General features: G+C 40.3%; 1 protein-coding gene across 1 annotated transcript; it reads right to left on the bottom strand.

Annotated features, from left to right (window-relative positions):
* Window positions 1-25: 25 nt before the first annotated feature.
* On the bottom strand, window positions 26-24,730 carry LOC103368030 (leucine-rich repeat-containing G-protein coupled receptor 5-like). The gene is made up of 4 exons (XM_008296263.1): window positions 24,184-24,730; window positions 1,404-1,475; window positions 1,255-1,323; window positions 26-224 (listed from the first exon to the last, which is right to left on the bottom strand). The coding sequence occupies exons 1-4, from the start codon at window positions 24,462-24,464 to the stop codon at window positions 149-151; spliced, it is 498 nt and encodes a 165-aa protein (XP_008294485.1). The 5' UTR covers window positions 24,465-24,730; the 3' UTR covers window positions 26-148.
* Window positions 24,731-25,944: the final 1,214 nt, after the last annotated feature.

Here is a 25,944-nt window from a genome sequence, read left to right as displayed (position 1 = left end):
GACAAGTCAATACCATTCACTTCACCTGTCACTGGGTTTAATGCTGTAGCCGATCAGCGCATGTGTGTGTGTGCTTACATCATTTCTATATTTATTGTAGAGACACAGAAGCTCAGAAACACAGAGTTCATCAAAGAATTGCGAATACTTACATTTGAGTTAAATTACACAGGTTGTCGCATATCCGTTCTTCTATGGTGGTGATTTGGTTGTTGCTCAAATCACTGATAGAAACAAAGAGACAAATCACTGTTGACATTAAAGCAAAAAGTCTTTCTCCTTCACTTTTTCAGCAGCACACATTTCTGGTAATTACCGTCGTGTTGTCATTTCACTGGAGTTGCGTGTGCCTGGAGTTGTCGCTGAATGACAAGCTTGAAGCCAATCATTGTGTAATTTGTTGAATGAAACATTTTCTCCTCCATTATTATCTAATCTACACTGATGCAAAGTGACATTTAGAGGTGTTTATCAAAGAAAGGGGCATTCTCACGTCTTTGTTACACAAAAATGACTCAGAAGAACTATAGAACAACGCAGAAAGGAACGATTAAACAACAATACAACCTCAATCCTTGAACTACTGAATTGCTGAGCTTTCAAAATTTTTATATTTCTCCCTCCTGTTTCCATCCATCCCCATTGTTTCCATCCTCCTCGCTTTCTTTCCCCCCCTTTTCCTTCTCTCTCCGTCTTCTCCCTTTTCCTTCTCCACTCATGATCTCCTCCTCGCTGCCTCCCTCCTCCATCCAGAAGGCTACATAATGGGGCCGTTGTGTGGTGGTTTTGGAAGGAACTGATGGAAACCATCAGAGTCTTCTCTCATCACACACACACACACACACACGCACACACACCCACACACACACACACACGCATGCACACAAACATGTGCTTAAACGGCCATTGAATGGGTGGAAGAAGTAAGGTAATGGACGGAGGAAGGGGGGAGATCGACAGATGGAGAGAGGGAGGCAGTGGGAGTCTGGAGCAGTAAGCTGTAATTGAACTTAATCGTGCTGTGATTAGTGTGTGTGTGTGTGTGTGTGTGTGCAGTATGTGGGTTGTATTTTTTTATGTGAATGCTCTCTGGTCTAGCTAGCTTGGTCCCAGGATTTCTGCCTATTTAAATCCAGACTAAACCAAGCCTTTCCCTCTTCTCCTCTCTTTTCTCCTCCCCCATTCTCCTCTGTTTTCCTCTCGTCTAAACTCTGGATTTGCCAGATCCACATCTCCCCCAGACTTCATACTCACAGGACTGACAGCGGCCCACAGCAGAAGACTCCTCTGGGAAGAACATTGATCCTGTTCCCTTGGAGATACCTGACAGACAGATGTACATTTATTTAGATAAATGATCACATTGATCGATGACAGACAGACTTGGGTTGGTTTTTACTGACAGCTCTTTGAGGCCGGTGAGACGATCTAGCAGGCTGGTATCGAGAGAGGAGATGTGGTTCTTGGACAGATCTCTGCAGGAACAAACCAACAGATCCACATTTAAAAAGCATTGTAAAAACATGTTAAAAGTCATTTCCAATATAATGTCATTGCTTGGAGGCTAGAAAATTAGTGCAAAGCGAGACATCGGTCATATGAACACAGTCAGTGAATACACCACTAACAACAACATGGGATTTTTTTGATTACACTGTTTCAGTGAGCTTCCTACTTTCTCCCAATTTACATAGCAGCATGCAAAGTTATTTCTTTTTCTTCTGCCTATTATTTGAAGAGAGCTAGTAGACAGTGGCAGAAAATATAATACAGTCACCCGAACACCTCCGGTTGCATAACCTCAATTATTTTTTCATTAACTCATCTGCCCTGGAGGTCCCCCTCCTGCAATGTCTGTTTAAAAAATGCAACCTGTTTCATTTTGCCAAGTGAGATATGTTCAGCAGAACCGGTTCAACAGCATCAGAGTTTAGTGATTTATTGGTGTAAGGCCGTTAGTTTACGGTTTTGATTAGGGAGAATTTAAAAAACGTCACTGATGGCTGTTTTTTCACATCTCACTTTGGCCTGTCGATAAGGATAAGGTGACTTGCTGAATTTGAAAATTCTCCCAAGTGTCTCTTATCTATGGAGCCTGAGGCTGCTCATTTTGGCGGTGCAGTTTTTGCAGCTGTTACTGTTGCTGAATTTTGGGTTGTTTTTTCAGGTGGAAATGTGAAAAATTAAAAAAAAAAAAAAAGCACAGGCCTTCAGGGGTTATAATTAAATAGTGGAAATTAACTAAATGAAAGAGGAGCTGCAGCAGTGATTCAGTGATGCACTTGCATGAAATTGCTTAACTCACAAGAGGAAAAGACAAAAACAGAACTGAGGCTGCAGAGGTAGCGATAAGAGAGGTTTATCAAGAATGAATATCACCCTCCCTGCATTGCAAATGTTGTTTAAATCCCCATGTTCTTGATTTTTTAACAGACTTCATGTTTAAACTCTGAATCATCAGGATGATTTTCTTAGAATGTAGAAGAATGCGCTGTGTATAAGCAGTATTATGTAAAATATGCAGTCCTCTTTCAGAAATTTACTTTTGTGAAATGTTATTTAGCTTTAGACCTTCACCGTGGATGAGAACATGTGAAATGCCTACTTATGTGATAGTTCACATAGTTAAGTATCTGACTCACTGAGATTCAACTTAAAATCATACAAAGTGAAATAAAGCCGTGTGTGCTGCTGGGCGCTGAAGGACCGGTAGAATAAAGAGGAAACAATACTGTAAATGTCACGCTCACATGGTATCTTCATTCAGTCAACATCATGGCCAGTTATAATTTTTTTCTGGTCCTTTCTGCTCTTATACAAAGTAGGTACAACCACACTTACAAGCTTTCACTCTTTCTTTTTAAATCAGTGACAAGATGAAAGCAGAGATGAAGTTCGAACCAGAAAACAGAGTTCATCTTGGCACAAATCAAAAAATCATCTGTAATACTTTTGGTTACTTTCATATGATCAAATCTGAGGAATAAAGACTCAGATGAGAACAAGGATATTTGTCACACACTTTTTCTACTATATCAATGGCCTGCTTTTCTTCTTGTTCGATATATATATATATATATATATGTTTTTATAAGGTTCTGCAATCACAATAAATCCCGTCTTCACTTCTTAACATTATCTGACAACATTAAAAATGCACATTAATGTGATCAGTAGATTTTTAAAGCCATTACTGACATACAGATTTTCATTTACATGAAAAAATAACATAAACATGTGTCTTTTTTTTTAAGAGTCCTTAAATTTGATTATCAAAGAATTGCAACAAACAATGGTATTTTTCGATACCAATGCCTTGTTTCTTTAAAAATCACAACTCCAACTTACTGGTCCAGCTCTTATGACGATTAAATATGATTTAAGACTTAATTACACAACAGCAGATATTGTTAAAATATTTGTGCATCCTCTTGAACAGTCAATGTTTAAGTCTGTTTAATCTCAGCTATTATTTATTTATTTATTTTTTTAAATTAGTTTCAGTAAATAATTTATCATTTATTCATTACTTTCAGCTCTGAACTGCTTGAATATAATTTTAGTTGACATCATCAATTATTTTATTTAAGTTAACAATTTCAACAGTTTATCTGTAATTTTAGTTAGAATTTTCAAATTGTTTATCAATAATTTAGTAATATTTGTCCAGCTATTTATCTATTGTGTTTAGCTAACAATTTCAACAGTTTATTCATATGTTTAGCTAACTATTTCAACTGTGCATCCATAATTGTAATTATAATTTCCCAACTGTTAAGTCATACTTTAGCTGACAATTTTAACTGTTTATCCATATATTGGAATAGCATTTTCCAACTGTTTATTGATATTTTTAGCTCATCGTTTTAGCTGTTTATTCACGATTTTAGCTAACATTTTCCAAATGTTCACCCATTATGCTTCGTGAACTATTTCAATAGTTTATCCATATTTTGGAATAGCATTTTCCGACTGTTTATTTATATTTTAAGCTAATAGTTTTAACTGTTTATTCACGATTTTAGCTAACACTTTCCAAATGTTCATCCAATATGCTTCGCTAACTATTTCAACAGTTTATCCATATTTTGGAATAACATTTTCCTACTGTTTATCCAATGTTTAGTTGACAGGTTCAACTGTTTAGGAATAATTTTAGTGAACATTATCCAGTCATATATACACAGTTTTGGCTAACCAGTTCAACTCTTGACCTATAGGTCTTTATTTTAACCATATGTTCATGTTTTCATAATTTCTTATCTATTTTAATGATGTGTGCTTTACATTTGGCTACTGCTTATTTTTAGTTAATGTGGAACCAACTAATCCTCAATTCCTTCTTTTTTCATACTGTTTACATTTATCCCCTGGCGACTGCAGAAGTACCCCCTGGGGTACTTGTATCCCTGGTGGGGTACGACCACTGTACACTACATGTTGTTAACAAGATGTACTGTACAGTAGCTAAACATTTCCATGCCATAATCTCCGACCTGGAGTTGCAATCAGTGGAAAAAACCAGCGGATTAATTACTAAGGAAGTCAGAAAATTGAGTCTGCTCAGCTGTGGATGTGAGCTGCCGAGCCGAGTCTCCTCTGTGTGCAAAGTTTCAGCTGCACATGAAAATAACGAGACAAAAGGGAGAGAAAAAGAACAAATAAAGAGCCAAGAGACGAGAAGCCAGAAGCTGCGAGATGACAAACAACACCACGAGTGAGAGAAAAGACAACAAGACACTGCCGGTCTGCAGAAAAGCCATAAATTCAATTTTTAAAAGGCGCATTAGTGTCACATTTCTGCTCTCGGCTTGTGTATGTTCAGGAGACGCTAATTTTGCAGCAAAGAAAAAAAATGTAGAAAGACAATCTGCTGCAGAGAAAATATGAGCTGGAGTGTATGGGACTGTGCGCTCCCTCTCTTCTCTCTCACACTCTTTTTCTTTTTGTGTGAACAGACCAGGACGCCCGTTCCCAAAAGGAAACATCTGTACATTCCAGACAAGCTGTGTAAGAAAGATGGAGACCGAAAAAGAGAGAGAGAGAGAGATTTCTCCTCTGCTAAACCCATCAGAGGATGAAACAGGACAGCAGAAAGACGCTCCACCCACCAGATGATCATTCACACATTAGTCCGACACCTCGCTTTATGTAATGCTCTCAACATCAAAGAATGTGTGTGTTGTACATATGAAAGCCGTCTTTCACACCTAACGGGCAACGTCGCACGGACAAGAGGAGATTAAACAGAGAATGTGCGCATGTATGAGTGTTTAACATGACCATATAATGTGACCTTCACCATGTCTATTAGCAACAGACTCCCGTTCTCTCGGCTACCTCTGGACACACATGGTTTTACTTACGCACACTTGAGGTATAGGCCTGCACACAAGCGCACACACACGGCACACATATGGTTCTGGTTTGCGAACGGTGTGGCCAATGATCTAACAACTCCTTATAAGGCCTGTCTGGTGCCACTTATTCTGAGCCGGAGGATGAGAACACACACACACACACACACACACACACACACACACACACAATCTCTCACACACACACACACACACGCTGACTGACACAGGAGGAGTGGGCATGGCCTCTGGAGGCAATGCAGGAAAGAATAAATCTGAAGCGAAAAGGAAATGAAAAAGACAAAGAAGGCTCCTAAGGAAGATTGATGTCTTCATCTTCAGTCTATCTGCGCAAAAAATAACAAGATGATGAAAGCTGCGTCGCAGGACGGAGTGATGGCGAAGGGGTCCAAGTCCCTGCGAGCTCAGGCCGGCGCTCCACTAACCCACTAAACACAGACTCCTCTGTGGTCGCTCTCATCCCTCCTCAGCCTCCCTTCCTGATTCCTCCCTCCCTCCCCCACTCACTTCTACTGATTTCTCTCCTCTTTTTTTTCCTTCTGGTGCTGCTTTGTTTACATTCAAAGGCTCTACAGGCCTGCGAGAGTCTGACGGGAAGGAGGTCGGAGTTACGAGCGATGGACTTGCGGGAGGAGAAGGCAGGTGTGAAGGTGAAGCAGAGGAGAAATTGTTGCGGGGGGAGGCGGCAGCAGTGAGTGACGCAGGACAGGTGTTGGGAACAATCGCCACGCTGTGGGCTGCCTGTCCCGTGGGGGCCCGTCCGAGCTCGGCCCAGCTTCGTCTGAGAGCTGCCAGCCTGCATCTCAGGGCTGGGACGGGGGTGACAGGGGTAGTTAGGTACTTTCCCCGCTGCGTGAGGAAACAAGAGAGGGAGCATGAAATTAGGGGAAAGGGGCAAGAAGCTGGGGAGAAGGTCTAAAACTTTTAGCTTCACAGCTCTCCTCTCCCCTTTAGAACATTCTGTCCATTTTTCCAGCTGCTGCTGCTGCTGCTGCTAGTGCTGCCTGGGTTGTCTGGTGTCCAACTGGCAAGCGAAGGGCAGCTGTGTGCAGCGGTTTTAATACACTCACTCAAGGAGCGATGCACTCGCACACGCGCACTGAGATGCTGTCAATGCATGCAGGGAAAACGAAACTTATTGCTCACTGCTCTTCTGGTAAATGAACCCGTGTCAGTCCCACATATTTTAAGCCATAAACTGTGGGCTTAAGCCATAAATGGACCACAATACTTCTGGTGTTAAAGGATCCAAATGGTGAAAAAACATTTTTATTGTGTTACGAAGGTGTTAAGATATAAAAACTTTTACTTCTGCTGTTTCTAAAGCTTCCCAACAAATAGTTAGCCTCCCAGCTTTACATGCAAGCAAGAATTCGAACCCGCTGCTATGTAACATGTAACTAACCAATAGGTGTTAAACAGATATTGTTCCTGAAGGGGGCGGGAACAGCAGCAGCTTGTTGGTTTCAGAGCAAAACAGTCTGTTTAGAACATCCCCACAACCAGGGGTCATACAGTCATGGTGAAATGAACCATCATTGGAGTGTTTTGAGCTTAAAAACTGAAACTGTAGGGGTCAATGTGGGGACATGTGACACTTAATTAATCTGCTGAAAATGGGCACCGTATGGGGCCTTTAAAGGTAACATTCAGGAACCCTTGTTTTTGTGGCATATATGAGAATGAACATGATTGGTCGCCATCCCGCTGATGGATGCGTAAACTGAAGTGGTATTATAATTCAACTGTAAACTATATTTGAGGTCATATTTAACTGAAAATAAAGCTTTGAGACAGGCCAGGCTATTCAAGAGTCTCGTTTGACTAACAGCATGTTTTTTCCCTCTTTGAATCTAATACCCTGCTGATGTTGACACTGGCTGTCCCTTGACGTCTGTGACATTCCTATTTGCTCAGACCGGCTTCACGACTATGACTTTTAAAACATTTTTTGTGCTTGGGTGGAGTTTGTTTTGGGGTCAAAGTTGTGCTTGGAACCAGTCATGTCTTGACATTAGCAAACTCCATTTCTAAGCTGACATTAGTTCAGTGTTGCACACTGTTGCCGCTGTAGGGGACTGGAACAGAGGCCCAGAAAAAGGCATGGCAGTCACATCGTCTGGATTTCCCCAGCAAGTTTCCTTTACATAGAAAACCAATCTGCAGGCTGCTACAGGCAAATGAGACAGTCAGGTAAGGTCTCAGTCGTGATGTTAGGTTTCACATCGGCACAAAAATTATATTAATACGTGTAAATTACCTCCATATTCTTGTGTACATTTTATAAGGAGCAGTGAGAACTTGGAAGTCAGCATCTGAAGATTTTATAGCAAGGGTTAAAATAATTAAATGCGGGCCTAATTTTATGCTGAGCAGCTCTGCACACTGCAATCTTTGCTGCTTGAAATCAGTAATTACAAACCTGCTGATCTGTTCCAAATCTGTTCCAAAAGCCGCCACTCAGCAAACGCATTACTTTACAGTGACTCAATCCAGTGAAATCGTAATAGTCAATTTATATCCCAGCCTAAATGGGTATCTGCTGCCATGCAGAATTTGTGCGTGTATTAGCTTATAAATACAAACAGGTGACAAATTAAAACAAAAACCCAACATACGGGGCACCGCTATAGCTCACGTGGTTGAGCTGGCATCCCATGTACAGGGGCTATAGTCCCCGACCAGGAGGTCATGAGTTTGAATCCTGCTCATGGCCGTTTTCCACAGATCCTTCCCCCATTCTTCTCTCCCACTTTCCTGTCTCTCTCTCTCTCTCGACTACACTCTTAAATAAAGGCCAAAAAAATTACTTTAATAATAATGACAAAAAACAACATACTGTGTAGTGTCACAGTGAGGTGGTGGGACGACACATGCTATCAGAACAGCTTCAATACTCCACTGATTTTCCAAGTTTCTGGAACCCCACTGGAGGGATGAACACTACTCTTCCAAGAACTATTCCCTCACTTGGTGTTTTGATGATACTGATGGGGAGCTCTGTCTAACACGTTGGTCCAAAATCCCCTACATGTGTTCCACTGGGTTAAAATCTGGCGAATGTGAGGAGCACATCATATGATTTAATAATTTTCATACTCATCAAATCAATTAGTGAAGACTAAAATGACTTCAAAAGATTTGAATAATCTTTCCTCTATACTTACATTTTATCAAAACTGAACATGAGACACTTCCTTTAATTTCATACCAGGAAAGTAAAAAACTGCTAAAGATACCTGAAAGCTCGCCAGCAAATGGAAAATACATGTATGGATGGCATAGTGGAACCTGCTACTACTTCTGCTTGCCTTGTTTATTTCAGTCACCCATCATCAGTACGCTGTTCTCAACAAGTCTCTTAAAGACAATGAATGTAATGTACTGCAACAAGCACACGTAAACCATCAGCAGCAGGGATTTCTCCATCATCAGTATCAAAATGATATGGCAATCACAACAGTCTTCACAAACAAAGGATGCAATTTAGAGAAGCGAAACGATGAAATGATATGTCTCACCGTGCAAAATCAAAAGCTGAAAGAAACACAGATCTAAATGAACAAATTGAAAATTGGTTAAGAGCATAAAAGAATAATGATCTTGTTTGTGTGACCTTTACTCAAAAAAAAAAAAACGAGTGGCTCCACCTGGTCTATGTGCTGTCTGAGCTGCACTCGCCATCCCCCTATGCTTTGTTTTCAAAAAGGCCTGTGATTGCTGCTTTATGTTTGCATTGTCTATAAGTGTCGTCTCTCCTTCTTTGAAGTCTAAAAATAAACATGGAAATAAGGGCTGTAATTTACATTTCAACTCTGGCAGCACACATGTGTGACCGCCTGAAAAATTATTATGTAAAACAATAAAGGCCCTTCTGAGTCTGATTAATGTCACCATCATGCCACAAAAGCATGCTAATTGATTTCTTTTACACTACAATCTGGTTGTCCATCTCCTTTATGTTGGCAAAGGTGGCATCATCACTGGTAAGAGATTTGAACGTAAACCAGGTTTTTCTTTGTAGCTTTGTCAGATGATGTGCTTCTACACAAATGTTGTGCAGCTAATGAGGAAATCTCCATAAAGGAGGCAAATTATATTGGGAATCAGTGGTTTTCTATGCTTCCACAGGCTAGAGTTACAGTAATGCCTCCAGGAAGTAGTAACAAGACTACACAATTAATGCAATTTCTGTCTCATTTTAATTAATGCTTTTGAACAAATACACTGAAACTCATCACAAATAAGAGGTACGTGCCACAAAAGATGACTAAGAGCCCCAAAATCCTTCACACAGTACACAAACTCATCTGACGATGTCTGTTCTGGTTGAAAACACTGTGAACATAATCAGTGAGCGCCCGCACACACTGGAGATGACAAATGTCAAACCTCAAGAGGGATATATATATATATATATACTGTTGTTAACGTTGCATATATGTATGTTTTCAGTTCATTCCCATTCACTGACATAAATATACCTAAGCACACACACATGTTCATCCAGAGCCTCATTGCACTAGTCAGCAATGCTATAATGAGTAGCAGTCATGGAAGAAGTACGTAGCTCCTGTGTTTAAGTAACATTAGTAATACTACGGTGTAGAAATGTTCTGCTACAAGTTAAAGTCCTGCATGCAAAATCCTACTTCAGTAAAAGTACTGGCATCAAAATATCCCTAAAAGTGCATAAGCGGTAAAAGCAGTCATGCAAAATGGCCGATTTCAGAATCATTATGATTACAGTATTGAAATATAAACAATCAGTCGTTAATGTGTACATCAGGTAGGTTTTTTTTTTACTTTAGAAATTGCTGGGTAGTTAATTTCATTATTTTGTATTAACAATAGTGTTAATTCAGTTTTTTTGCACTCGATTCGATCAAAGTCATTTAATATTTAGTATCTGCTGATACCAATCCCAATCTGTTCCCATTTTCCTAGATAATACACACTTCAAGTACAATAAAGTCGTTGAAATAAATCCAAAGTATATGCCTGACAAATGAAAAGCTTTGCAAAATGCATTTCTGCATCCACACTGCTCCATGTTGTACGTGATCATATTGCAAAGCTCCAGAAAGGCCTTGTCTGAAATGTAGTTAGTTCTATTTATTACATAGCTCTACAAGCTCCGAACGATGACAAAAACTCTATTTTTTTCGTGCAAGCCAGCAGCTCAACAGGTAGATGGATAGTTTAGCTGTAGTACCTGGTTACATCACCTTCTAACTGTTTGTAACTGAGACAACCCAAGGACATGGTCACTTGGACTACATGCAGCTCTGTGTTCACAATCACAGAGCACTGTGAGGGGTTTAGCTCGCGAAAGGCCACCATGACAAAGACTTGCATGATGCTCAAGGTCCTCTGACCAGAACTCATGTTTTCAAGACAAGCTGGGATCAACTAGAACACCTATTCTACAGCCTAATGCCATGAGTAACAGAGCTGTTATTGCAGGCTAAATAATGTGCCCATTGACCGTTAACAGCATTAACAGCACAGGACTAATTTGCCTAAATGCTGTTATCACATTATTGGCAATTGATTAATAAAGCTGCAAATTATTGTTTAAGAAAAATTTTATATCTTAGACCCCATTGTCCTGCTACAAAGTGTGCTCTCCCTTTACGACACCTGTATGACAGCAGACGTAAACAAAGAATCGGGCTCAGGGTTGTTCCAATACCAATCAGCACCTTAATCGGCTCTGATCCTGAGTTTTGAGATCAGGCCGTATCGCTAATAATAATAATGAGATTCTGCACAACAACTAGCAGCTAAAGTACAGTTTTTGCCTCCAAAGAATAGTGGAGTAGAAACAGAAAGTAGCACAGCATGGACATAAGTCATAAATGCATTAACATAAGTACAGTGCTTGAGTAAATATATCGAGTTACATTAAGTGAAAGAGGTCAGCTTGCTCTTCATACTGCACCATGTTAACATGTTGGTGGTGCAGTCCAGAACACAACAATGTGTGACATAAATCTGTGTAAAGCCGACACTTTACAGTGCATTTGCATATTTCCACTGTGGACCCCACGCTGGGTTCTAATGCGTTTGGCTACAGGCATTCAGCAGCACTGTCGTCTCATTTGTCTCGTGCTTGTAAAAGCTGGAAGCTCCACATGAACGGATTCAACGACTGAAACACAAACGGCGTCAACGACAGAGAGCACAATAATGAAGTCTGTCACCCAGCAGTTAAATAAGCATTCAGCACCACTGAGAGAAGTTTCAGCGACTCTCGACAACAGAGGTTGGCTGCTGGCTCAGTCCTTCACACTATCAACTGACAACAGACTGCACCACTTCATCGTCTCTTATCTCTGCTCACAGCGCTTTTCTGCTTGTTGAATTGGTTTCAGTTTTACCGGCATGATACACCCTCAATGCTCCATCGTTGACTTTCTGTATACACTTAGCAACAGTGGTTCCACTGCAGGCTTACAAATGAGGCAAGTGTTGCATTATTTCCTCATTTTTACAGTCATGTTTCAGTTTTATTTTCTTTTAGTTGCGACAAGGTTGCATCAGAATATGATGGGATAGGTATTTCCTGTTTAGTACTGGCAAACAATGGACATTCCTTAACTCAAAAATGCAAAGTGGACTCTTTGCAATGAATTTAAAACACGTTTTTGACACTGCATCTAAATGAAACACATTGCTGACTTGCATTCCATTCGATTTCTGGCAGAGCTGCAATTTCAAGTTTCGAGGCTAACAAACCAATTTTCCATTTTCAGCCTCAAAGACCCTTATTAACATTTAGCCCATGCACAGCTGAGTCTTATTCCAGCATGCCTTAAACTCTTCAGCTCTCTGCACCCAATGTGAACAGACTACACAAACAGGATGTGTTTCTGCAGTTCTCTCACAAACACAGGCGGCGGCAACTCATGCAGCATGAACACACCATGGACACATAAACAATCATGTCTTGGCTGTTTATATCTCAATTCAGAGAACAAAATCCAATTATTACACTCACCAGTTATTTCTACAGGCAAAGTAAAAACAGGGAGGGAAGTGTTTTGTTGATCTGGGGCAAAAGTCAAATGTTTCCTCTGTGATCAACACCTGCGATAATGCGTTTCACACTTTTGCTGTGAAGCAGTTTAGCGAGTAAAAAATGTATTTCGAGTAATACAGTCAGGATATAATCTGTGCAGGCTTCTCCTCTATTGCTTAAGCTTTATTTCATTTTCTTTGCTGGTTTTTTTTTGGATGGATGGATGGATGGATGGATGGATGGATGGATGGATGGATGGATGGATGGATGGATGGATTTTACATAGGGTTGGCTTATTTTTTTAGAAAGAACAGCTGCAATTGAAAAGATATTTGTTTGTGCTTCCCTAAGAAGAATCCATTCATCAGCCTCGATTGGCAAAATCCTGAAAGAATCTATAATGGAGGTCTAATGTAAGAAACCCTACACGACTTCATTCATCATAGAGCCTTGAGCTCAGAAGCCGTGCATTAGCAGTAGCAAGCTCACCGCATATGTCATCCATGAGTGTCATGATGAATTCCTTTAATTAGGAAAAAATGTTCAGGGTAATACTGGTATTTCATGGAGCCCCAGTAATTTGTGGAGTTTTCCAACAACATCTATCACTCGCTTTTGAACTCATTTCTGTCTGCTGTAGTTACAATCAACGTATCTGCAAGCTGTGTTGTCGCTGTGCGTTTCTCTGTTGCACAGCAAAACATGCAGCTGCAACCCACTGCTTGTTACTCAGCCAGAATGCACTCACTGATTTGATCTGTGCATCGCATAAATATATCATACATACAATTCACTTCTCCAGTGTCCAACATGGGGTGAAATCTTCATTATTCCTGAGTTCATATGTAGCCACATATTTGGTAAAAGTGTGGTTGTTTAGAACACACTGAGCAACAGGACAGACAGCGGAGCAGTGAATGAGCAAATTACAGACTTTGTACATCTACTTTTTAAGTCTACACTGTAAGAAAAAATACTGTAAAACATAACATAAAAACATGAGGGCTACAGGAAAATGAAATAATAAAAAACTTGAAAAAACAGTGGAATACTAGAACAATGTCCAGAAGCTGTAAAAACTTAAAATAATGTCAAATATCTGTAAAATAATTACATTTTTAGCAGGTATTAATATGACACACAATGTAATTTTATGACCAGCTGCAGGTCAGTAATACCAATCTGCAGGCACGGGAACATAAAATTGGGTTAAAAAGTGCATTTTCCTATAAAAACATATAGAAATTACACCATTCATCAAATAAAGAAACTGTAAAAACTGGAAGAATTTCCAGGTTTTCAAGTTTCCAATGGTCCTTCTGGTAAACTGTCAAAATCTGAGCCTAAAATTGGAATATTTTACTAAAATCACTTTTCTGCTACAACCGTCACATGGCAAGAATCCAAGGACTTTTCAGCTGTTTCTACACAAAGCAAAGAGGAGAACAGAATGGAAACTGCTGTAGCAAAAATCTGTATTATGTAAAGTCACTGTTTTTTTCAATATTGGTCACACAATAAAAATGCTGAACATCTTGATTCCATTTTTTTTTTTTTTTTTGTAAATAAAGTACTAAAGAAATTCAACTTTTGTTGTCACTTTTGTGTGATTTATGGTATTTAAACTGTTATGTGGTGCACAAAAGGGGTTTTTGAATTCTCTCTCCTTGTAGCCATGGTCATGCTGTTTCCATTTAGGCGCAGGACTTGTGCACCAAGTTATACTGTAAAGGTGAAAAATGAGCCCAGGGAGAGTACAAATGTGGGTTCAGAGGGTTAACAGTATAATCTGTATGATTCCTGTAAAAAGTAGATCATATAAGGATCATCCACAGCACAAAATGATCAGAGTGTCCACCCCTACAGCAAACCTCCATGAGGTTAATATGGTTATTTCATAAAATGCTGGGTAAACTGCCATTTGATCAAAATGAAAACACACACAGCACTGTTGTCAACAAATATTTTCAACAAAATAAATGAGGCTGTCATTTCAGGATGCATGAGCATATCTCTCTGAGCTGAGTGAAACATAATTAACGTGTCAAACTACACCTTTGGTTACTCTGCTAACGGCCACCTGAGTGAAGGTGATCGACTTCCACCACACAGCCACTATAAATTACAATGGAACATGTGAGGTAAACAGAGCTGCCAAAAGGACAAACACAGCTTAAGTGAGCTCAGCAGAAAGGTCAAACACAATTTATTTGCACTATTGAACAGTTTAGCAAAACACTATCTGCAGTTTCAAAGCGGAGGACTTGTGACTGACAGGAGAAGGCGCAGATCCACAGAGACCGGCAGCAGATTGAAACACAATAATTGCCGAGGTAAGTCAAGAAAAACGCAGGTGAGAAACTGCAGCGAGGATTGCTTTAGAGATCAACAAAAATCTCCAGATAAGACTCACAAATACTTTATGAATCATATGAATACAGAACCAAAATAGTACTGTGGAAACCATTCATAAGCTCAAAGAAAAGGACAGCTCAGATTAAATTTGCAGAAGAACATGAACAGAAAGACAGACACTCATTTTCATATGAGTGCAATTTCAGCCTGTATGGAGGTGCTGGTACAAAGTGTGTGTGGAGAGAGACGGAGGAAGAACTCCAACCCTACGGGAAAGCGTGGAGGTGCGAGTGTCAATCGGCTGTTTTCCTCCCAATAGTGTAGGCTTATTTTCATTTATTGATGCATTCAATAACTTGAGACTTGAGACCTCAGCTTAAAAAAAAATATTTAAGAGCAAAAGTGCATCTTTCAGGAGGATGTTGATCCATAGCTTACCAGGTGCCTGCAGAAAACACATTCTGTCGAAGAGAAAATCCAAGTCTCAGAATGAGGATCAACTTAAATCCCTTAGAGCACCTGGATGGAGGAAAATTAGCAGTTTGCCGATAGTCCGGTGTGGATGAACTGGGAGCTTTGTTGGAGGAAACTTTCAGCACAGCTATTAGATAAACCGGTTTATTCTTGACCAAGACAAAATCAAACAGTCCTGCAAGCTAAAGGAGGGTAAACTTAACACTAAAATACTGTAGTTGTGATCTTTAGGGAAGGGAATGCTTGGTTTCTCAAATCTGTATCTGTTTTTTTTTAATCATTTAAAGCCTAACAAACGTTATTTTATACAACATTTTGGATGAGAAGTGTGCCTGGACCACCTCTCTTTAAAATGAACATAACTTGTGTCGCTTTTTGCTGTTAAATGCAATGAGATTTATACATTTTTAAACATAGCTTAAGTGTCTAAATACTTAACCAGAGTCCAAATATCGTAAATTCGACACACTGGAATGCACGGACAAAGTGACATGTCATGTTTTGGGGAAATTCAAACCTAAGCTTAAAATGAGCTCTTACAGACGGAAACCGGTGGTAAGCAGCGTGTAGTATAATTAGGAGACTCAATAAACTTGGTTTATAGTCAGTGTGATGTAACATGTAGCTTAGGTGAGTATGTAGAACTTTAAAACTAACAACAAACAGCTTCCACTGTAGGTATGAAAATGAACTCGTTTTTCCAGCGAGGTTCATACAAGACAATTACAATGATATAACAAAAACTGTATTTTATCCTTTGTCAGTTTGCAGGTTGCCTTCTTTCCAGACTTTTCTCTCTGTAAACACATCTGGCTGAAGTTTTGCAGGAAAATGTGCAGCCAACTACGTGAATGATGCCCACATGGTCATAAGTAGGGCTCTGACGATGACCTGGCAGTGTATTTTGGTTGGAGGTTATGAGTGAGAAAGCAGTGGCAGCGCTACAAACCTTCAAAGACAAATGAGATGATGTATCATCGACACACAACCACTAACACACCCAGCTCAAAAAAAAAGGCACTCTTATAGTCCTGCACAGGTGCATGCTTCTGTACAGGTTTCTTGAGGTTTGTGGCCACCAGTTGTTTGGTCAAATTAAAAACACCTACGCCTTGTGTCTCCCGTCATCGCCGCCTGAGCGATGCACTCTTGGCAACCTGCTTTAAGGGCTGATGGACATCATGTTGGGGTGTGCAAGGGGGCCTGTGAATGGCAGGTTCCCCATCCGGTAACACCTGGTTCTGGCCATCCACTCTGAGCCTGAACCTCAGCGCGATGCAGCAGTTTCACCATGTTCTATCTCGATGAACCCCACCTTTACAAATCCATTTTACATTGCACACATGTTGGAACATCATATTTGTGTGTGTCTGTGTGTGTGTGTGTTTTCTGTGTGCCTCGCTAAAGTGACTACATTAAAAATGAAGGTGGTTAAACTCAAAATAAACCTTTTTTCTGCTGTTTTTTTATAAAATAGTAAATGATCAGTAATTATTGATATTACCTGATATGAAACATTTACTTAAGACGGGCTTCAGCTGCATCCCTCAGCCTCCAGGCTAAATGCCTATTAGTTGAGGGGTTGGCTCAATGCGTGAAGGGTAAAGAATCCTTTCGATATGATGAACAATGTATGTGATTATATGCATTCCTTTTGACTGCTGATGCAACAAGACTCGTTTTCAATGCACTAAACTCCATGACTTTAGTTTTTTTTCTGCAGTGAGAAAAAGAAAAGCTACAACAGCACAAACAGGAACAAAGGTAGTCTATGTTTCCAGCTATGTTTTTGATGCCGCCCCCAAGTGGCAGCAGACAGCTTAAACAGACAGACGTGCATCTGCAAAGCTCCACCGTAGGACCAACACATTACCACTACAATTTTTGCGAAGTTTACTACTAGCATTCACACCGACATGAAACATCCATCCATCCTCTATAGACCGCTTAATCCTCACTAGGGTCACGGGGGGCTGGAGTCTATCCCAGCTGACTCAGGGTGAAGGCAGGGGACACCCTGGACAGGTCACCAGTCTATCACAGGGCTACACTTAGAGACAGACAACCAAGCACACTCACATTCACACACAATGGACAATTTAGAATCACCAATTAACCTCAACATGTTTTTGGACTGTGTGGGAGGAAGCCGGAGAACCCGGAGAGAACCCACGCTGCACGGGGAGAACATGCAAACTCCACGCACAAAGATTCCGGTTCCCCCACCGGGACGCGAACCGGCAACCTTCTTGCTGCGAGGCAACAGTGCTACCAACTGCGCCACCTTGCAGCTCTGACATGAAACATGACCGAGAATTTTGGAAACAGTGCAAACTGTTTTGGATTCAAAGCGTCATAATTGCATTTTAGTGTGGATGGGCAGAAACAATGATGCTGATTGGGTCTTTGAGTAACAATGGATGCATTCTAATATCCACACTACTATACTACACAGTAACCCAGAAAAAGATTTAATATGTCCCAATACGTAGCATGCCAAAAATACCTGGATGTCCTACTTCAGCTGGTTGGATTTTGTAGTACGTAAGCCATCATGCTTTTCTGGCCATTCTGAACCACAATCTTTGCAAAGTTATGTTACATATGTCACAGTGTCTCGTGAGAGCGCCTAGACTGATGAAAGCTCATTTCAAACTACAGACTACGATGGTCAAACTTTACAGCGCAATTTTATGACGAAGTAGCACGTCTCAATTGTATGCACATCGCACGAAAGAATACATACTTTGTGAGGGCCGCTGTAGTACGTACTTCAAGTAAAAAAGAAAAAGTATGTGATTTGGAATGCAGCTGTCCTTTCCTGATTCGCTGTCAAGTGATCTTTTACAGGAAGGAAACAAAGACAACAAATCTCTCTTTCTGTAGTGCTCTCCACAATTAAGCTAAAAACTTCACTGCTTCTTGTTTACAGCAGCACTCAGGTGCCCAGTGTACAAGAAAAGTCATGTGATATGCATTTTTAATCCTCACACCTGTAAGGATGGGGATCATTTTCCTTTCCAATCACTATTTTAATATGAAAATGTATTAGGGTGCATGTAGCCACAGACACAGAGGCTTTCTTCAGAAAATGAGTTCCTTTCTCAGCCTGTCATGGAGCCCCTTCACTGAGTTAATAATGAACCGAGACATTTCTGTTACCAGCAGTCACAAAGTACAAAGTGCACGGACGCACACACACAGTGGAGAAGGCGATGGGAGCTGCCTCATATCCTTCTTCTTCTTCTTCTTCTTCTTCTTCTCTCCCCGTTTCTTGCCTCATTCTCTTATTTATGACATCCTGGAATGTCTGCACTTCTGTGGGTGATGTCATTAGTTGCTTTCGCCATGGTAACACAACAAATTCTCCCCTGCATATGGTCGGTACATCCAATCTTTCCTTTCCCACTTCATTAAAGCCAGTGAGTGTGCGTGTGTAGGTGGTGAAATGGATGATAACCACCTCTGGAGGAAGAGAACAGGAAAGACACTGAAGATGGGGAGAAAGTGAGAAAATTCTAGATTGAGCCTCGGCTGCTCGACAGCTGCTGCGAAGCCTCTTGACCCACAGTTAAGACGAAACCGCTCCCAGTAAATAAAATAGTTTCAAAATCGCATCGCCATGCCTGCAGCGTGTCTGTGTGTTTGTGCATCTTGCTGCCATGGTAACACCACAAAATTTCTCCTTAGCGGACCAGATAGGACGGTGGTATGCGAGACCACGGGTGTGTGTACGCTTCAGACAAACGTGCGCTGCCTAGGACTGCAACAGTCGTCAACAATGTGGACGAAGGTTCATTCCCAGACAAAATCATTACTTTACATTGTTACTCGGCCTAAAAAAAAAAACTGCTTTACTTGCAAGTAAGTTATGCTGGATACTCTTTACGGTATTTTTACACTTCCTACCCCCTCACATGAACAAACAGTCATCGTCTGCACTCTGACAAACTGTACTGCACAGCATCTCATGGAACTCAAACTGTAAAGCTCCTGTACAAATCTATTCAAGAAAGTATTCTGTACTTACAGTGAACAGTTATTTAGAAGTGCAGTTTGCTACAATAAGGACATTACTGTGTTTATACAGGGGGGATGCAAGTTTTAGATAATATTATTAATCACTAGTCATCACTGTTATCAGTCAAAGAATGAATTGCAGTGATTGGACAAATTTCCATATTCTGCCATGACTACTTTGAAGTTCGGACACGTGGCGTTCGCTGTCCCCACCCAGTTATGAAACTGCAGCCCTCTTAGATTCTGCACTGAATAAATAAGCCCTGACTAAAAGGCATTAACCGCCACAGAAGTCTTTGTCATGGTGGCCCACTGCAGGATAAACCCCCACAATGCTCTCTGATTGCCAACATGGAACTGATCATAGTCCTCTGCAGTCTCCCATCTCATTTAACAGTAAGAGGCTACACCATGTGGTACAACCAGGTACTACAGCTAATCTACAACACATTTTCTGACAAGCATGTCCTTTGTGTTCTACCTTATTGGTTCAAGTTTTTTTTTTTTTAATAAATTGGTTGAATTATTAACAGCAATTATTTGATTGACTGATAACCATTAACAGCCCTAGTATACGGTACACACCAATCAGCCACAACATTAAAACCGCCAACATTACATGAATAATATCTCCCTACGATGCAAAGTTCAGTTTAGAAACCTATCTACACATTAATGTGTGTCACATCACCACCACCATAAAGATGGCAACAGCACTCCCACACAGCAGCAGACACCCCCAGAAGGGCAATGTGCCCCGTTACACCACAAAAACTGCTCAAGGAACATGACAAAGAGTTTAAAACATCACTGTAGCCTCCAAACTCTCCAGACGGTAATTCCACTGAGCGTCCATAAAATGCACTGCAACAAACCGTCTCCACAAAGACCCCACAACCCACAGCACTCAAAGGACCCGCTGCTAATGGCCCAATTTCAGATACAGTGGACACCTCCATAGGCTCATCTCCAATGGATCAGTTGTTCTGGCAGCATGGGGGAAACTACAGAGTATTTAACAATATATGGACTAAAGCGGCCAAGCTTTTGCAATGAAATGCACGTTTGTAACACTAACTGATGACATTATTGCTGATGATGAAGAAATGAACTCGCATATTGTGCTACACGGCAGCAGCCATCTTCCACTTGGAACTGACAAGGTGTTCAGTATTTTTAGACAAACGTTGACTGTACTTGTGATACTCTTTCTCGGTCTACTGTCCCAGGAGACATGCAGTACTGTGATGATCTGTGTCCCAGCAATCTGCATACTAAACAAAAGCACTTTAAAAACCATTCCACGAGCATTTCCCAGAAGTGACTTCAGAGCTGCGAAACTCGCCCTATGAAGTGTTAAGAGATTTTATTATGTGTGTGGGTTGGAGCAGATGGACTGGTGTGTAACGGGAATGCTTTCCTCCAGCTGCACTCTGCAGTATGTTAAAATACTTCGCTGCCACTGGATGACTTTTTTTTTTTTAACAAGGGTGTGTCTATAGCATGTAGATTTGGGGCCAGATAGGGGCACAGACAGCGAGGACAGGAGCTGATGTTTGATCAGTTTAGGAACAGGTGACATGTTCTTGCTTCAGCAATAATATAGTACCGGAACCTTCAAATGTAGAGGGAAGGAGAAGGTAAAGCAGAAGCAGCTGATGGTAAAACTGTTTTACCAATAACTCTTGAAATGCACCGAGTTTTACTCAAAGAAAAGCAATCATTACACAGAAAACAAGCACAAGAGGCACATTGGTCCACAGTATGTATTAACTCCAAACCTAGCAGCAGGTTTTAAACACGGATTATCTTTTAAAAGTCAACATTGCAACATGTATCGCAGCCAGAAACTGTAAAATCAGAAAGAATCACCAGATTTTCCAGTTTGTGAACATGTTTGAATTAATCATCTGCAAAGTCATGACAGAAAACGTAACCAACTCTAAGTGTACATCTGTGGAATTTGATCAAAATCACTTTATCCTACATGTTTTCCTCAAAATTTCACTGCTTTGCTCACTATTTTATTTTTTGCACAACTGAACTGGACTGAACTGCAGGCTGTGTTTACACAGAGCAGACACAAGATGTAAAAAAAAACAAAAAAAACATAAGTAGTGAAATATTTATAGTATAGCGCTACCATGAAGCCATTAGTGACTCTGCTGTGACCAACAGTGCTGTGACAAAATGTGGGCTGAACTGCAGGCGGTGTTTATTCAAATTAAAAATTCAAGTTGTAAAAATTTCCCACATTTTCTCCCCAGTGTTAGTAACCCTTGCAGGCACTTAGAGAAATATTATACATGTTGATTCCAGTTTTTTTCAGTTTTGCTACACTGCACAAAGAGCATGTTTGTGTTCCCTCTACTTCTAGTCATGTTTGTACTGTTTCCATAGAGGTGTAGAACTTTATACTGCAGTGAAAAATGAACCTTCACAGCATTGAAAAATATGACAGGGGCAAACAAACAAGAACTGCTGGGGTTCAGAAGGTTAATGATGCTTTAGCTGTTTTTTCACAATACTATAAAATACAGTAACATCTCAAGATGCGGAAACCGGAGTCATAAAGATTTTTCATGAGGCTGCCTCTGCTGAAACTGTCAAGTGGCGAACACCAACTGTAGGTAAATTAAAGGTCACATTGCTGCACAATACAAAATCACAATAAATTCTCTTCTAGTTATTCTGCTGGTAAACACGATTCAATAAATGCGTATGAAGAAAGTGTCGAGGAAAATGGAAACACTCAAAGAACGAGCACTTCAGATTATAAGAAAGTACAGCACTTGAGTAAAAATCTTTAGTGACATTCAACTAGTCATGTAAAATACCACGACATATACCACCAGCATTGCTGTGGACTCATTACTGTGTCTTATTCATCTACAGTATTGCTTCATTTGGTGCATGTTTAAGGGACAATCTTGTTCTGTGAGCAACACAACAGTGCCAATAAAAAACTACAGAGAGGTAATTCCTACTTGTGGGGATAAAACCTACGGAATAAGGGATTTAAATAACTGTATTTTCAAGGCTGTAATTTCAACCTTGTAATAGTCTTGACAAGGACCAACAGCTTTTACAATTACAAATATATAAAAAAATATCTACAAGATGCCATTTATCAACATGTCTAAAATGTCAATTTGAAGCAAGTTACAGCGAATCAAGCTGTGAATGCACTTCTAAAGACTCATGGTGGCCTTACTGAACCCGCTGTTCTCCTCGTCTATAATAAGACGGTGGAAAGAGAAAGACGAAAGGTGACTTCAGAGGGAGTAACCATTACATGCATTACATGTTCGAATCCTGCACTTTCATCTCTTGGCCTTCAACACTGAAGGCCATTATTCAGTCGAGTTCCTGCAAGTAAATGGCCTTTTTTTTGCCCTTTAAATAATGAGTGGATACTGTAGGTAATACAGGCCAAGCACTGCCTGCAGCAGTATGAAATGAATATTGTTAAGTTCTCAACTGAATCTTGGCTCCAAGTCGCTTCCTGCCATGAAATCAGAGTTAATTAAGAGGAAAATATCTGATTTCAATCCCACGTTTCTGCCTGTAGAGAAGGAGCAGGAGACAAGAAGGCTAAATTACTAAGGACAGTAATGTTCACAGTCAGTCACCTCCGATGCCATTAACGCTCCAATACAGTCTGACACACACGCTAACATTCACGTTAATTAGAGACAGATCCTGCAGCGGGATCTGTCTCTAATTAACGTGGCACTTAAACCATTCACTCTTCCTCTTTCGTGCAGAATACTATCACTCTGACATCAAGCAAACCTGTTGACATAAATATGACCATTACACCTCTAAACAATAGCAACAGGCCAATGCGGTGAAGCCTTCAAAGAAAGCAAATGCCAAAATAATGCGCATTGATTATATGTCTGGTGTGTATATATAGCAAATACTGAAACAAAAAAAGGTAGTTTCAGTGGAAATAAATAATGGATAACATATGGCTTCTGTCGGCACAGAACAGAATGTTCTCGCTGCAGCTGCAGCAGAGGCTGAAGACTGATCTGCACCACAAACACCAGGTTCACGTTTCTGGTGACCGACTCATTTAAACTGAAAAAACTGAGACGCACACACATGCACACGCCAAACCGTACACACAGTCACTAGCAGTCAGGCTTTGACAGAAGCCTACAGGCCTCATGAATAAAAGCAACCTTCAAGCATGGCAAAAGCCGTTATTATCCTTTTTGCAACTCGGAATTGAATATTTTTACGTATATTTATGTATTTTTCTATGCTTTGTTCTTGGTAACCTACACTGGTGCACTGTGCATGTCTGATGCAGGCTTTTAACCTTAACCCAACCGCCACATCTGTCAGGGCGCTTATGCATGACGGGGCAACAAATAATTGGCTATTCTGCCAATTATGCTGCTAATTAATTTGATATTTAACAGGCCTAATGTAACACATTTATGAAAAATGACCTGTCAAACTTTCCAAAACATGCCATATTAAGTCTGTTTGGCCGACAGTCTGAAAACCAAAGATGAGCAACTTTCAGAAGAATAACTGAAAATAGTCACATTTGAGAGGTGGGATCAAGAAAAATAAATAAATTTTTGCTCTCAAAAATGATTAAAATTGATAGGCCTAATTGACTAATTAAAGGTAAGGCCTGATTGGTTAATTGATGTAGCTCTATTTACATAAGCAGGATGACAGAAGGAGGAGGATGTGGCAAAAATAACAACAAACTCCAAGTTGTGGTGCCAAAAACTGTAGCAAACATCCCCTAGTGGATTTTATAGATTAGTTTATTTGTCCAAAAAAAAAAGCTCAAAAAGTAAAAGTTGCATGATCCAAAAAGAGTTGATGATCCTAAAAGATTCAGTTCTGATCCAAACTGGTTAAAGTGAGTGAAAAAGCTCCCCTCTGTACATCCAGTTTACTTACAGCACGTTGGTGGCCAGCGGGATGTCCGGGGCCCTTTCCAGCCCGATGTTGGAGCAGTTGACGACGCAGGACGGTTGTGGCCCCACCAGAGCGCAGCTGCAGTTGACGGGACACGGGCTGCAGCTCCGGCCGCCGCCGCCGCCGCCGCCGTCCCCCTGCGGCCCGGAGCCCCAGACCTCCAGGCAGCAGAGCGCCACAAGCAGACTGGAAAAGAAGCTAAGCCTCGGGACGCAGACGCCATGTTTTCGCTTGGATAAAGTCTGTCCATTTCCACAAGGCATAGCTCACTCACATCTCATCGCCTCTGATGGTGTTAAGTCCTCTCAGGCTGGAAAAGGAGCAAAACGCACAGAACAAAGGCAAACACACGCGTCCTCTTCTCGCGTCTTTCATGTGGTTTCACCCAAAAAGTCAGAAGAAGGGATGAACTTCTGGACGCTGCCTTTAACTTCCCCCAGCGTTGTTTTTTTCTTCCTTTTACTCGAGACCCCTTCTTCTGAAAAATCTAACGGAGCTTCTCTAGAATCCTTTCAGGGGGAAAAAAAAAAGAAAAAAAAAAAAACTTTTGGAGAACTTCCTCTCTCCTCCTCCTCCTCCTTCCACTGGATGCAGTTCCCTGATCCGCCGCTCAACTCTGGCACCACGTTTGTTTCCTCTCATTCCTGCACTAATGCAAAACAGTAGACTGAATATTATATAACTGAAAATTCAAACAAACAAACCATTTACAGTAGAATCAATAACAGATAACCATGTAATTATCTAAAAAAAGAAGAAAAAAAAAAGAAACCTTTATTTTGAAATCTCACTGATTTGTGGTACTTCTTATTTTATCATGGTTATGGCTGGTTTAACTTATTAAAGGGCTCTGAGAGAAAATACAACGAACCTCTGAGAATTGATTTTAGAGAATATCCATCATAATTTGACAGAGACTTCTCTAAAAAGTAAAAAAATAAAATAAAATAAATAAACGCAGCATTACTATTACTACAGTCTTCTATACTTTTATTTTGTTATTCATGATATTTTCAAGATATTTTCAGTTCATTAAAAACCAGTAAAGTTAGTTAGACATCCAGTGGTGCCTTTGAGGACCCTGCAGGTATGTGGCTGCAGTGTAATTGTTGAAAAAGTTGGTAATCCAGCCTTGATTAAGGTTTATATTAGTTCATTAAATCTCAAAGTGCGTATGTCCAAGCTCCTAATACCTGTAAAGCAAATCCATAAATAATAGCTAAATAAAACTGGCAGATTTTTAATAGTGTTTTCACAAAAGGGGCCAGAAGTGGAGGCAAATCTAGTAAATCTCTATCCCTGTTTAGATTATTATAAGGGCCCTTGAGGGAAATATAATCAACTCCTCACAAATAAATTAAGAATAAACACAATAATTCAGATTTTGTTTGGGATATCTGCTCTAATTTTGACGTCTAAAAGGTCAAAAAGAAGAAAAAAAACACATCACAAACACATTTTGAGTGGTTTATAAAATCATGAACTGATCATTTTCTAAACAATGAAAGGCTATTGCAGAACTTTGCGCAATACATCCCATTAAATTAAACTAGAAATATAAACACCATAAAACTGGAAGATTTCTGACAGTGTCAGTTGAGAACTCATAAGCTTGGATCTTCATTGGTTAAAAATGGAGGCCAATCCAGGGTCCCTGTTTGGCTTATTAAGGGGCCCTCAGGTGAAAATATAAAGGATCCCTCGCAAATATATTTAAGAACAACCGCTATAACCTTGACACAG

The sequence above is a fragment of the Stegastes partitus genome, unplaced genomic scaffold (assembly GCF_000690725.1).
Source record: "Stegastes partitus isolate 25-593 unplaced genomic scaffold, Stegastes_partitus-1.0.2 Scaffold1114, whole genome shotgun sequence".
NCBI classification, from domain to species: Eukaryota; Metazoa; Chordata; class Actinopteri; family Pomacentridae; genus Stegastes; species Stegastes partitus.
The sequence above is the reverse complement of the archived record's forward strand: the minus strand, read 5'-3'. Positions and strand labels throughout refer to the sequence as shown.

Excerpts from the sequence above, each read along its gene's own strand:
- LOC103368030 (XM_008296263.1), bottom strand. The coding sequence starts at position 24,464 with ATGCCTTGTGGAAATGGACAGACTTTATCCAAGCGAAAACATGGCGTC. Across the intron at positions 1,324-1,403 it reads CTCACCGGCCTCAAAGAGCT|GTATCTCCAAGGGAACAGGA; the intron begins GTCAGTAAAAAC and ends TCTGTCTGTCAG. Across the intron at positions 225-1,254 it reads TGTGGGCCGCTGTCAGTCCT|TGATTTGAGCAACAACCAAA; the intron begins GTGAGTATGAAG and ends TGTTTCTATCAG.